Genomic DNA, 13,464 nt, shown 5'->3' on the forward strand with positions numbered 1-13,464 from the left:
GCACTGTTCCCATCCCCCCAGTTCCCCAATAAAAATCTTTAAAAAGAAAAGAAAATTCATGAGAAAAAAAGTATCATAAACTCAGTAATATTTGTCAGTTTTATTGAAGTATAATTTATACCCCGTAAGTCACCTTTGCCAAATTCATATAGTTATGTAACCACTGCCACAATCAAAATCTAGGATATTTCCATCATCCCAAAAAGTTCCTTTCTGCCATTTGTAGTCAAACCCTTCTCTAACTCCTAGGGAACCACTGATCTGTTTATTCTTTATATCTGTAATTTTTTTCCCAACATGTCATATAAATGTATGTCATTAAAATACAGTATCTAGCCTTATGAATTTGGCTTCTTTCACTTTATACAATGCAGTTGAGATTCATCTGTGCTGCTGTACATCAGTATCTCATTCCTTTTAATTGCTAAGTAATATTCCACTGTATAGATGTACCACAGGTTATCTGATAGTCTTTACTTTGATTTGTCTGATATTCATACAGGCTCTGAGGTTTCTTTTAATTAGTGTTTGCATTGTTTTTCTTCTTTCTATCCTTTCACTTTTAACTTATGTCTTTATATATAAAGAAAGTTTATTGTTGACAGCATAAACTTGGTCTTGTTTTTTTGTATCCAATCTGACAATCTCTGTCTTTTCATTGGAATGTTTTTTCACGCTTACTGCAAATTATTGACATGGTTGAATTTACGTCAATCATCTTGCTTTTTCCTTTTTGTTATTTTGTTGTTCCTTTTCTCTTCGTTTTATGCCTGCTTTTTGGAGTAACTGAGTAGTTTTAATTTAGTATTATTTAAAAATATTTTAATGATTACTCTAGAGTTCCCAATCTACATCTATCACTTACCATAGTCCACTTTCAAATAATAATATATCACAACATATACTGTAAGAACCTCTCATTAGTATGCTTTCAATTCCTCCATCCCATATTTCATGCTATCATTGCCATTTTATTTTTATAAGCACTATAAATAGTATATTTTTTATTTTGGACAGTCAATTAGCTTTCCTAGTGATTGAAAATAAGACCTCTTTTATTTATACCTTCATTTTAACCATCTCAGAAGCTCTTCATTTTTTAAATCCAAGCTTCTTTCTGGTATCATTTAGTTTCTACCTGAAAATTTTCCTTTAACTTTTTTTGTAGTACATGTCTGTCTCTCAGGTTTCACTTACCCCACAACAACAAAAAAAATTATTTTGCCTTCATTTTTAAAAAGTATTTCTGCTAGATACAGGATTCTGGGTTGACTTTTTTTCCCCCCTTTCAGCACTTGAAAATGTTACTCCATTGTCTTCTTCTGGGCTGAGGGTTTGTAACAAGAAGTTGATGTATTCCTTATCTGTGTTCTTCCATAAGTAATATACCTTTTTTCTCTGACTTCCTATAATACTTTGTCTTTGGTTTTTAGCAGCTTAAATATGATGTGTATAAGTATTTTTTCTTTTAATCTTGCCTGGAGTTCCCTGAGATTCTTGGATCTGTAGTATCACGTTCTTCATTGTTCTTATAAAATTATTGGTCATTATCTCTTCAAGAACTCTCTTTTCTGTTTGGTTTCTCTTCTTATTGGGATTCCAATTAATATATATTAGGATACCTGATAAGCTCAGTTTTTGTTTGTTTTTGTTTTTTCTTTCTACTTTCTCTTTGTGTTTTAATTTCTCTTGACCTTTGTCAAGTTTACTGATTCCTTGGCTATGAGCATGTTGAATCTACTGATAAGCCCACTACAGTCATGATTCATCTTTACTACTGTTTTTTCCCCTCATACTTCTATTTGACCCTTTCTTATAATTTCCATCTCTACTCAACTTTCCATCTGCTCATGCATGTTTTGTCTATCTTTTCTACTATTCCTTGTCTACCTTTTCTACTAATGTAATAATGTCTACATTAATCAGTTCTTTAAATTCCCTGTCTGACAGTTCTAACAACTGAGTTTTAAATTCCGTCTGACAGTTCTAACAACTGAGTCATCTGTGAGTCTTGCTGTCATGATTGCTTTGTCTCTTAAGTGTGGATTGCTGTTGTTTTCTTACTTTATTTACGTCTAATTTTGACTGAACGGCAGACATTGAGTGTAAGACACAGAGACTGAGGTTAAGTAGTATTGGAAGCTTGGAAATGAGGACAACTCTTCTTCAGCTATGCCATTAATGTGAGGAATTGAGTCAATCGAGTCAGGGGTTGGCTTTGAGTTTTGTTGTTGCTGCAGTTAACTTTGGCATATCGCCAGCCTGAAAATCCTCTAGTGTTACATTGTGTTTAGGCTGGGCCCTAGGAAGCCGGAGGGTTTTTCTCAATGTTCCTGCTCCACCTTCAGCTTTCGGCTTCATTGGTCCCCTACAACAAAGGGAGTTTCTCCTCTCTACACTCCTGTGCTTTGCCCATTGGTAGACTGCTGCTGCTTGTTACTCTGTACTTGTTGGTCTCATGGTGATGGATGGAGAAGGAATAGTTCTCTGTTGTCCTGGTCCAGCCTCAGTCCCAGTCAGATCTTGTGCGCCTGGGTCTTGTGGTGGGGCTTTCACCATGATCCCATTTCTCTTCCCTGTGGCAGCCAAACTCTGCCTTGTCCTTTTAGCAAGTTTTTTTCAAGTGAGTTTCCTCTCTTCTCCCAGCAATAGAGACCACTAATGGTACTGATATAAGATTGTGAGACCAGGGCTATTTCTTTCCTCTCCCCCATGAGTAGATGTTTTTTCTTTACCCTTCACCCAGCCACATGGGCTTTCACCTATACTTTGGAGGTGACAGATATGCTGCCTTTTCCCTAATAACTTAAAGCTTTTGTTATTATAGAAAAAGGGTCCAAATGGGGCATCTGGTGTTTCCAGAACTCTCCTCTTCCAGGAATCTCTCCAGTCTCCTGCCCTGCCTCCCAATCTTTCTTTTTCTAGAGGTCTGTGGAGAAGAGACTGCAAGTGGGAGTGCAATCCCCTTGAATCAGTAGCTACCAATGTCTCTATGCTTGGCCTTTAGCAATCCATTAAAAATTTAGCCAAGGGCTTGCCGAGTGGCTCAGTTGGTGAAGAGTGCGAGCTCTGAGCAGCAGGGTCCCTGGTTCGATTCCCACGTGGGCCAGTGAGCTGCGCCGGAGATGAGCTGCCGCTGAGCTGGTGAGAGTGCATACTCTTAGCGGCAAAGTTCCCGGTTTGACACCCGTTGGGATGGTGGGCTGTGCCGCCCCCCTACCCCCGCTGCAACTAGATTGAAAGTAGCGACTGGACTTGGAGCTAAGCCTGTGCCCACCACAACTAAGATAGAAGGACAACAACTTGATTTGGAGCTGATGGGTCCTGGAAAAACACAATGGTCCCCCTCCCCAATTCCCCAATAAAAATCTTAAAAAAAAAAAAAAAAAAGTTGAGCCAGATTCATCTCATCTGCTGTATGGTGCCCTGTGTGTCTTCCTGTGACTGTGCTCTGGTACACTGAGATAGTGCATGTGTCCCGTCTCTTTAGAGGACTCTTTCTCTCTGTGGATTTTAGGCTACTTAGTTGTTCTGTATCATAAGCTCTTGAATGGGTTCAAGAAATGCTATGATTTCATAGTTTATCTGACATTTTATTATAGATAGGGTGATGTGACACTCTTTCTACTTTCCTCATCCAAGGTAGAAACAGAACTCCCAAATTTAGCAACATTTGAAAGTGAATTTCTATTTTATTAATCAATAATAACATGGATTTTTAGAAAACACATTTATTCAGGTAATGCTTGTTATGCATTTGGATTTATGGATTTGGGGCAGATTTATCAGTCTGTGTCCCATCCCCTCCCTATCAGAGATCCATCCACACACCTGGTTTTGAAATTACGTGTCATACCTTAAGAACAAAAAAAATCAACTTAAAAAACTTTTAACTGGGATTTTGAAATTATTAAGATCCATATAATTCTGATAACTAGTGTAATTTAGCTATATTTCAAATACAAAGGCAAAAAAATTACCACTTTATTGAACAAGAACGATTTCATTTGCACATGTGGTCATAAATAGCTTCTCAATATACATAAGCTTTGAATTTCCTAATTCTGATATATTTAAAGTCACAATCACTACATGTGAAATGTCAAAGGTGCTAAGATTGCTAGGAATTAAACTCAGGACATAATGTCAAAAAGGGAAAACATCTGTGAACCTGTAAGTTTATTTCCAACAAAAATGTAACCTGCTTTTGATAAATTACTGCAATTACATTTATTACTTTTAGCATTTTGACACATATTTTCTGAGCAACATATATAATCTACAAGTAAGAAAACTGAAGAAGGCTGTGATTTTCAAGCAACTTTGACAACTAATCTGTCTTAGAATATAAACACAAAACATATGATCTAATTTTTCCCATTGATTACAGTATAGTATGCTTGACTTTCTAATTATTATTTATTATAATGGTCTTAAAATTTTTAAAGAAAAACTAAAGGAGGAAAATATTTTTCAAAGTTAGCTATTTTAATACATCACTCTGTAGAATTGTTTCTGGGTTTGCAAACAAATAAAAGGATTTAAAATTAGTCTCAAAAAAACAAAAACAAAAGCTAGTCTCTCATTTGTATTGAAGAAAGTTAACTTGCACAGTGAAAGGGAAAAAAATTAAAATGACATTAAAATCACTTAAAAAGTTGCTTTCACTATAAAATCATTAGACACACTAATTGGGATATAGAATCAGATAAGTGGTATCATGTGGTCAAAAATATACCCAGTTAACTACAATATGGCCTCAGGCATAGAAAAGACAGTCTGGGGAATATAGTCAATAATGTAAATATTTCTTAGGGGGCCAGATGGACTCATGTCTTGTTAGGGAGACCACTTCATAGTCGGTGTAGAGGCCTGACCACCGCACTGTATTTCTGAAGCTGATGTTGAATAACATTGCATGTCAACTATAATTATATATACATACAGTCACAGGATGTGGAGTAGAATGTTAGAATGGAATCAATGGAATTGTAATAGATAAGTATGATATTGGGGGTGGGAGGGCAGTAGATGGGGGAGGGAGATTGCTTCTGTGTGAAGGGTGAAAAGGATATCTATTGTATTATTCTGTACACCTGAAACTAACAATAAAAAAAAATTTTTTTTTAAATACCCAATTAATTAAATAGCAAATGAAAGAGTTGTACTCTTAGACTCCAAAGATGTCATCTGTTGGAACAATCAATTCAATCTCTTTTATATTAAAATCTGAAAGTAATAATCAAGGGGGGGTGAGGATTTTACAGGTTTCCCAGGAGGATGTTACGAAAACCTATGTCCTTGCCCTACCGTATCATCAGTTAATTATTATGGATGATCACTGAAAGAGCTGCTACTGCGAGGAAATTGCTTGATTTTTTTATATACACATAGTAAACTATTACCCATTTCAAAGTGAAATACATAATACTTCCCCCTGAAACAGCCATAATTTGGGGTTCGAGTATTCTTAAAAGCATTTATCTGCCAGACAAGATATGGTTTTGATTCTCTTGTGATGAGGTGATTTTCCTTCATTATCTTCAAGACCTCTGTGTATGATGAGATAGGACTGGATTCCTTCAAGGTCACCCAAAGTCCTGAGAACCCTCGAGGATTATTTTGGCACTCTGACTCTGCTTTTCTCTGAAACATTTGGCTATGTCTCAGAGTTCCATCAGGGAAAAAAATAAAACCAACAAAATTATGGGAAAAATGTCATAACTGACTGTATTTGCCAAGGCAATCATATTCATTCAAAAAAAAATTCAGTATGGAGATATGTATCAACTATAGAATGAAACACTTGGCTTCTATTTAAAATGCTTTATTTATAGGTCACGGAGTATTTATTTGTCTTAATCAAACCTGACATAGGGGCCGGCCGAGTGGAGCATTGTATTGGTTAAGAGCTGGCTTGCGATGCCAGAGGGCCCTGATTCGGATCCCACATATGAGGGCCAGTGACACTGCCCTCTACAGCTAAGATGCTGAACAACAGCTCAACCTGGAGCTGGGCTGCTGGGAGTCGCAGGAGATGGCATAGGCTGCAGCCCCTGCTGCAGTGGGTTGCCATGGGCTACCATGTGTGAGCCAGCGTGAGCAGCCAGCAGCCGCTGTGAGCGGCCGTCCAGAAGCCGGCAACTGATCTGCCTCACCTGGGAAGAGCGCAATGATGGTTTAACTTGGGCCAGTAAAGCAACGTCCTCCACAACTAGACTGAAGAACAAAAGGACAGCAACTTGTCTATTCCCTTCCCCCCAACTCCCCGGCGCTGTTCCCATCCCCCAATTCCCCAATAAAAATCTTTAAAAAAAAAAACCTGGCATAGGTCAGCTCTCCTAACTTCTGTATTCGGTGTAAAATTCAATGAAAAAAATGTACACACATTAAGTCCACTGTTTTAAACTTTTTCTCAATACAACTTCCTCCTACTAGTAACACCTTGATTTTTAAAAATTCTTCTTATGATTTTTATTGACTTATTGAATGTCAATTGGAAATTATTTAATGACATTGTTTTAAGTAAAAAACTTAATTATTGCCATTTTGTGGTCAGACATCCATATATATGAAACTAAAAACAGTATCACTTTCCTAAAGAGACATTTATCTTTAAAATCTTACCAAAGATATTTTCCTATAAGCTGAGAAAAATTATCATTTTGTTGCATATACCATCCTGCAAGGCAACAGAATTCACTTATAATTTTAAGAAATTATGATTTTTAAAAAAACTAAAGTTAATGTATAGTCATTGGCCATGAATGGTAACAGTACTCAGTCTGTACAGTAAGTGAGAAACATTCATTTGCCTTATATACTGTCATGAATAACTTTTAAATACGATGAGAAGAGTTTTACAGGCAATTTTCCATTGAGTTCTAAAATACAATATTAACACTACTATACCATGGTTAGGTTAAACAAGTAGTTGGGAAGGAAAAATTTTGACAAGTTGGAACAAGAGAAGAACAGAAAACAAACAGAAAAGTAAGTACCTAAACCTCAGAAAGCATGATCTTTATATTTTGAGTGCTTCCTTCCTACTTTAGGTCCTCCCACAAAATTCCAAATGCACAGCTATATTTGCAATCATATTGGCACTCAGTAAATGAGATAAAAAAACAATAATTATAAAAACAAAGAAAAACATTCCATGGCTTAAAATATTCCTAATACTTCTTCTTGGATTGTGAATAGAAAGTTTGAAACAGAAGACATCTTAATTTCTCCTACCAAATTTCAGATTCAGGTTATATAAAATTTTAATGACTAAAAAACAAGGAGGCAAACAAAAGGCCAACAGCCTTGTAGAAACATAAAAACAACATCAAAATGCTGTGAGGCCAATTGTAGTCACACAATTTTGATAACCAAACAATAGTACAGAAAAGTTCATCCATATGATAGCATTTACCATGAGTCCTTTGTTTTTTTAAGTTGTACTTGGTCAACATCACCACACAACACTAAATAGCCTTTACAAAGCACCTTACCAGCCATAACCCCTGCCTTTATCATATTATAATTTAACAGACAACTATGATATAGATATAGACCTACATAGAGATTAAAAAGACATTCAACTGTACAAGAACCAAAAGGTAAGATTAAAGGAACAATACCAGCAAGAGTTTTAAAATCCATTAGAAATAGAGTTTATTGGTAAAAAGAACTAACAAATATTAATACATGGTCAAATATGATACCAGATTCTTTATCCCAATGGACTAAATGAGAAAAAATAAACAAAAAGAAACCTAGAGAACAAGACATATAAAAAAGTAAAGATTTTTCATTATAAATTTGTTCAATATCAGGACAAGTATCAAACTATTATATTATTACAGGAAAACGAATCCTACCTTGTTGCTGCGAAAGTGAAATATCAGATTTGCTTCTTACATGTATTATACGACTTTGTGCTGGCTTGTGTTCAACTTGCTGAACATCTTGGTCTTGCTTTTGTTGGTACTAAAGAATTTAAGACATGACGTCATAGTATTATTTTTAAGGTTACTTTAAAATAATTTGAGCAATTAAATTACTTGGGTGTTTTTATATAAAATTTGGATATTGTGTATGCTAATTGCCAGATGGGCAATGGAGTAAGTGTTACTAAGGAAAAGATATTCCAAATAAAGTCTTTAAAAAGATTTGGATAACACACACAGATTTCAAATATTCAAATAATTTCTGCCTATTTTCACTAGAAAATTCAGAGCTACTTATAAATCAAACTATTTATGATGATGGATTCAGACAGGATAAAAACTTAATTTGGCTGTAAATGCTCCCATATAACTATTTTTGCATAAAATGAAAATTTGCATAATGCACTGCAATTTCCGAAGAGCTTTTATATACAGTGACACCATTTAATTCTCACAAGGGTGAGAGGTAACTGTTATCCTCCTTTGACATTCAAGAAACGTACAGTCCACCATAAGCCCCATCATCCCTCCTCCTTAACGAGAACCTAACCGAATTTGAAATTTATAGCAATCACAAATTCCTTCACAATCACACATCACAAACTGTGATGACTTCAGCCATTTTCTCTCTAGCTTTTCCTATTTTATGAACCTAATTATGAATGAGTTCCTGAAAACAGCTACCAGATATACTTTGACAGTAACTTGAAAAGATGTCTCTGGACTCTTATCAATAAATACAAGCAGAGAAGAATGTGAAACACCTGTCCACATGGACTCAAATATAACCACCCCCCAGCTCTGGCAGGCACCTATTCATCTATAGATAAAAGTGAGTAATTTTAGACTGCAGTCTTAACAACAACTAGCCATAACACTGGTCTTCTATGTTTAGAGCCATTAGTCATGTAGGTTTCTGCCTTGAAGGAAATATTACTTGGGTGTGCATTTCGGAGATGGGTACTATGACTATCTCTGGCTGCTTCCACGCAGAACCTCCCTGTTGCCTCCCTTCCTTAACCACAGGGATTAAGGGCTGGGTATGGTGGAGCTAAGCAGCTTGTGTTTAAATCTGGCTAAGTCATTTTCTAGCTTTGACCTTGGGAAAGTTATTAACTTCTCATACCTCAATTTCTTCATTCATAAAATGGGGGTAATAATAATAACAACCTCGTTAGGTTGTTGTAAGGATTAAATATGGAAAGATTTAGAACGGCTTCTGGCAGAGTAAGCGCTATACGTGTATGCTATTATTATTACTAGCCATACTTCTCTGTTAAAGAAATCCAACAAATGAATTTTTTGAGGTCCATTCTTCTGGTGACACTTCATAGTTTTATTTTAAACGAGGTCAACAATTAAAGGAAAGCAATCTTTCTTTTATTTTTAAAATAGTTTTATTGAGGTATAATTGATAGACAATAATCTTCACATATTTAAAGTGTACAATTTGCTAAGTTTTGGCATGTGTATATACCCATGAAACCATCACCACAATCAAGACAATATAAGGAACATATCCACCAATCTCTTGAAGAGAACTTATTTTTGAAAGACCAATTTATTAATATTTTTCTTTCATGGGTAGTGCTTTTAGTATTATTTTTGCCTAATTCAAGGTCAAAAACTATTTTTATTTTATACAGAAGTTATTAACAGATATTTCTCAACCCTACATAATGGTGTATTTCATGCACAATCTTTATTTTACCTATTTTTGGCTTTCATTCTCAACATCATGCTATGCTATACAATACCATGCAATGAATACTTACTGAGTAAATTCATCCACAGTGAGAAATGCACGCTATTACACAGGTATAAAACTGAACTTAATAACATGAGCGCTTTTTTAAGTCTTGGAGAGTAATTATCCTTTTCTTTTTTTCTAGTATGTAAGATTGCATGGACCATTGGCTTAATTCAGTATGAAATTTCTTATCTTTCATGGTAAGACATTTTGCAAATTTTAATGTAATAAATACTTACTGAGTACCTACTATGCACAAATTACTGAGATAGATATTGCATAGAGATACAGAGGTGTAAATGATAACAGCTACTTACTAGGTAACAGGCATTTTATACATCTTATTTTTAATCTTTAATTTAAAGATGAGGAACTTAAGGCTCAGAAAAAGGCTAAGTGTGTTCAAGGTGACAGCTAGAAATGAAATGAGATAAGATATATATCTAGGCTTGAGTGAGTAAATAAAGGAGGCATGATTTCAGGCTATCTTACTCCAATGATTATGCTTTTAAGAGTATGCCATGCTAAGGCAGTATTGTTATCATTCTCATTTTAAATAAAGTACAAGTACTACTGACTGGATACCTGAGAATACTCTTCAGCTACTGATACTTGAACATCATTTTCTTGTGCCGTCAGAAGTCTCGTGGGAAGAGCAAGATGAGAATCTGGCTGCAACTCCAGTTCTCCCAAGCTCATTGGACCACGACTAGCACACGAATCTTCATAAACACCACCTGTTATCAAATATAAACAAAAAGTTAAGATAAATTGCTAATTTATCTTAGACAAAGAATAATTGACTAAAATTACCAATATTTCTTACCTGCTGAATTAGAAGTAACAGTGTACTTAAACCAAACACCAAGCCTTCATTGCAAATAAAACCAAAGCTCACAGAGAATGCAAAAACCACGTATGTTCAAACAAATCTATGGACTATTCTAACCTAGGGGTCCAAGTAACAAGTTGCTCATGCAGTCTACACGCAACCACCATTCCTACACACCAACTCCTAACACTCCAGCTTACCTTTTCTATCAGAGAGAGTCAATGCAATACTATCTAAAATATCATCTCAAAGCAAGGGGCAATTTCTTGGCTAGAAAGTGTTGGTATTACTTAGCTCTGTTCTGTAGGTATTTTTCTTCAAATGATCAGGTTTCTCTGTTCTTAATCTAAATGGCATCTCCATCAAATCAATAAAAAGAAGACAATAAGAACAGAGATATCTATCCAATAATAATGTCACTATACATTTATATTACACTTTATACTCCAAGTACTTTCATATACATTATCTCATTTAATCTGAATCTCACAATCATTCTGTAAGATAGGCAAGTCAGATAGTGTAACTGTCTTTCACTGACAAAGCTAAGACTCAGGGTAGTTAACTGTCAAAAAAAATCAGGGAGCTAGTAAAAGACACAGAGGAATTAAAATCCTTATCTTCAAACTCCTCGTCACTGTTCTTTATTTCACATTCTTTCTAAAATATTTCTAAGAAATACTGGTTTTCTAAATTAATGGTCACCTTTTAAATATAGTACAATGTAGTCTATCTCATTTTAATCAATAGAAATAGACCTGAAGAGTTATACATAAACTAAATTGTTTAAAATAATATTTTAAAGACCTCATTGATATTTTCCATATAAATGTAGTCCATTGACAATTTCTTAGGTTTGGCAAATAGTCACCCTCTCATCTCTTATGCTAATCTAATCTGCCTAATATTTTTAGGCAGGTTTTGCATGAAGCAAAATACATACAATGAGGGACGGCCGAGTGGCGCGATGGTTAAGAACTGGCTTGGGACACCAGAGGGCCCCGGTTCGGATCCCACATATGAGGGCCAGTGACACTGCCCTCTACANACAGCTAAGATGCTGAACAACAGCTCAACCTGGAGCTGGGCTGCCGTGAGTTGCTGGCGACAGCATAGGCTGCAGCCCCTGTGACAGTGGGTTGCCATGGGCTACTGTATGTAGCCAGCAGCCAGCGTGAGCGGCCATCCAGAAGCCAGTGACGGATCTGCCTCACCCGGGAAGAGTGCAATGATGGTGCCAACTTGGGCCAGTGAAGCAACGTCCTCCACAACTAGACTGAAGAACAAAAGGACGCGACTTGTCTGTTCCCCTTCCCCCAATTCCCCACCGCTGTTCCCATCCCCCCAATTCCCCAATAAAAATCTTAAAAAAAAAACCAAAACATACAATGAGTTTTTAAGTTTTACCTTTCTGGTATTCAGTCTGTAGAAAACAATCTCTCAACATTATTACCTGTTTTATTCTCATTTAATTACTAGCATAACATAAGATTAAATAACGATCATAATATCCATCATCTGGAGTAACTATTGTTTCAGACCTTACATGGGTCTCTTTATATTCTGAAATACCTTCTTCTATCCCTATGTCACTTTTCCAACATTTTCTTAAGACTGGTAAATGAATTTTTAAAAATTAGCACATATAATGTTAAAAGAGGAGATTAAAAACTCTTTGTGCTGATTATATGGTTATAGATTTAGAAAACCCAAGAGACTCTAGTGAGGAAAAAGAACACTGTTAGAATTAATATGAGAATTTGGTGATGTGACTGGATAAGAGATAAATATGTAAAAATCATTGGCTTTTTTCTATATTATATCAATATACATGTAAAAATTGAAAAATAATCCTTTATTATAGTGGCTAAAACTATAAAATAATTAAGAATAAAATTATTAAGAAGGCATAGAATCCATATAAAGAAAATTATGAAATCTGCAAGATCTTAACAAATAGTAAGATATACCATAAAAATGTCAATTCTCCCAACACTAATACATAAAATAACACAATCCCAATTAGGGTTATTTTTCATTGAAAAAAATTTTTTTAGAGTTTATACAGAATAATGTCTGACAATTGCCAAGAAAAGTATAAAAAATAAGTTTAAAAAGGAAAACTTGCCCTATCAGATAACAGAAAGTGCCATAAAGACCCAATAGTCTAATACATTTTAGATAATAAAGAATGTTTTAGATCCAGAATACTTAGAATAAAGAATCCAGAAATATATGCCTGCATCTATGGAAATTTAATATACAAAATGGTTAATATTTCCATTCATTAGGAAAAAGATAGCTTATGTAATAGTTGATACAACTAGCTATTTATCTGGAAGAAAATCAAATTCGACTTCTACCTTATACCATTTGCAAAAATAAATTCCAGATAGATTTAAATATATACTAAATAATGAAAACCTTGCCAAAAATATCTAGGAGACTACAGGTATAAGCTTGTGTTAGGGGAAACCTAAGCAAGCCATGAAAACACAAAAAATATAAAAGACAGTAAGTACATAAAAATTTTTTTCATTAAATGGCAAAAAAAGTTCATAAGTAATGTCAATGAACAATGTATACATTTGGAGAAAGGTATTTGTTACACAGATGACAGAAAACATCTAAAATAAAGTTATAAGAAAAATTTAGAATCTACACAGATGGGGAAAGAACTTAAATAGGTAATTCACAAAAGAACAAACCCAGGGCCAGCCGAGTGGCGCGCCAGAGAGACCCGGTTCGGATCCACATGAGGCCAGTGACACTGCCCTCTACAGCTAAGATGCTGAACAACGGCTCAACCTGGAGCTGGGCTGAGCTGGGCTGCTGTGAGTCGCCGGCTACGGCATGGGCTGCAGTCCCTGTGGCAGTGGGTTGCCATGGGCTACCGTGTGTAGCCAGCAGCCAGCGTGAGCGGCCAGCAGCCACAGTGAGCGGCC

At 35.5% G+C, this 13,464-nt stretch overlaps 1 protein-coding gene across 3 annotated transcripts in view; it reads right to left on the reverse strand.

Moving 5' to 3' along the window:
- The window catches only part of KIAA0586 (KIAA0586 ortholog), a 93,834-nt gene that overhangs the window by 19,221 nt on the left and 61,149 nt on the right, over positions 1 to 13,464 (reverse strand). For all 3 annotated transcript variants that reach the window (XM_019644743.1, XM_019644751.1, XM_019644732.1), the window contains exons 29-30: positions 10,273 to 10,424; positions 7,869 to 7,977 (exon numbers count right to left, since the gene is read on the reverse strand). In XM_019644743.1, the coding sequence (XP_019500288.1) occupies positions 7,869 to 7,977; positions 10,273 to 10,424 (261 nt within the window). The remainder of the gene's footprint in view (positions 1 to 7,868; positions 7,978 to 10,272; positions 10,425 to 13,464) is intronic.

The sequence above is a fragment of the Hipposideros armiger genome, unplaced genomic scaffold, assembly GCF_001890085.2.
Source record: "Hipposideros armiger isolate ML-2016 unplaced genomic scaffold, ASM189008v1 scaffold_5, whole genome shotgun sequence".
Classification (NCBI taxonomy): Eukaryota; Metazoa; Chordata; class Mammalia; order Chiroptera; family Hipposideridae; genus Hipposideros; species Hipposideros armiger.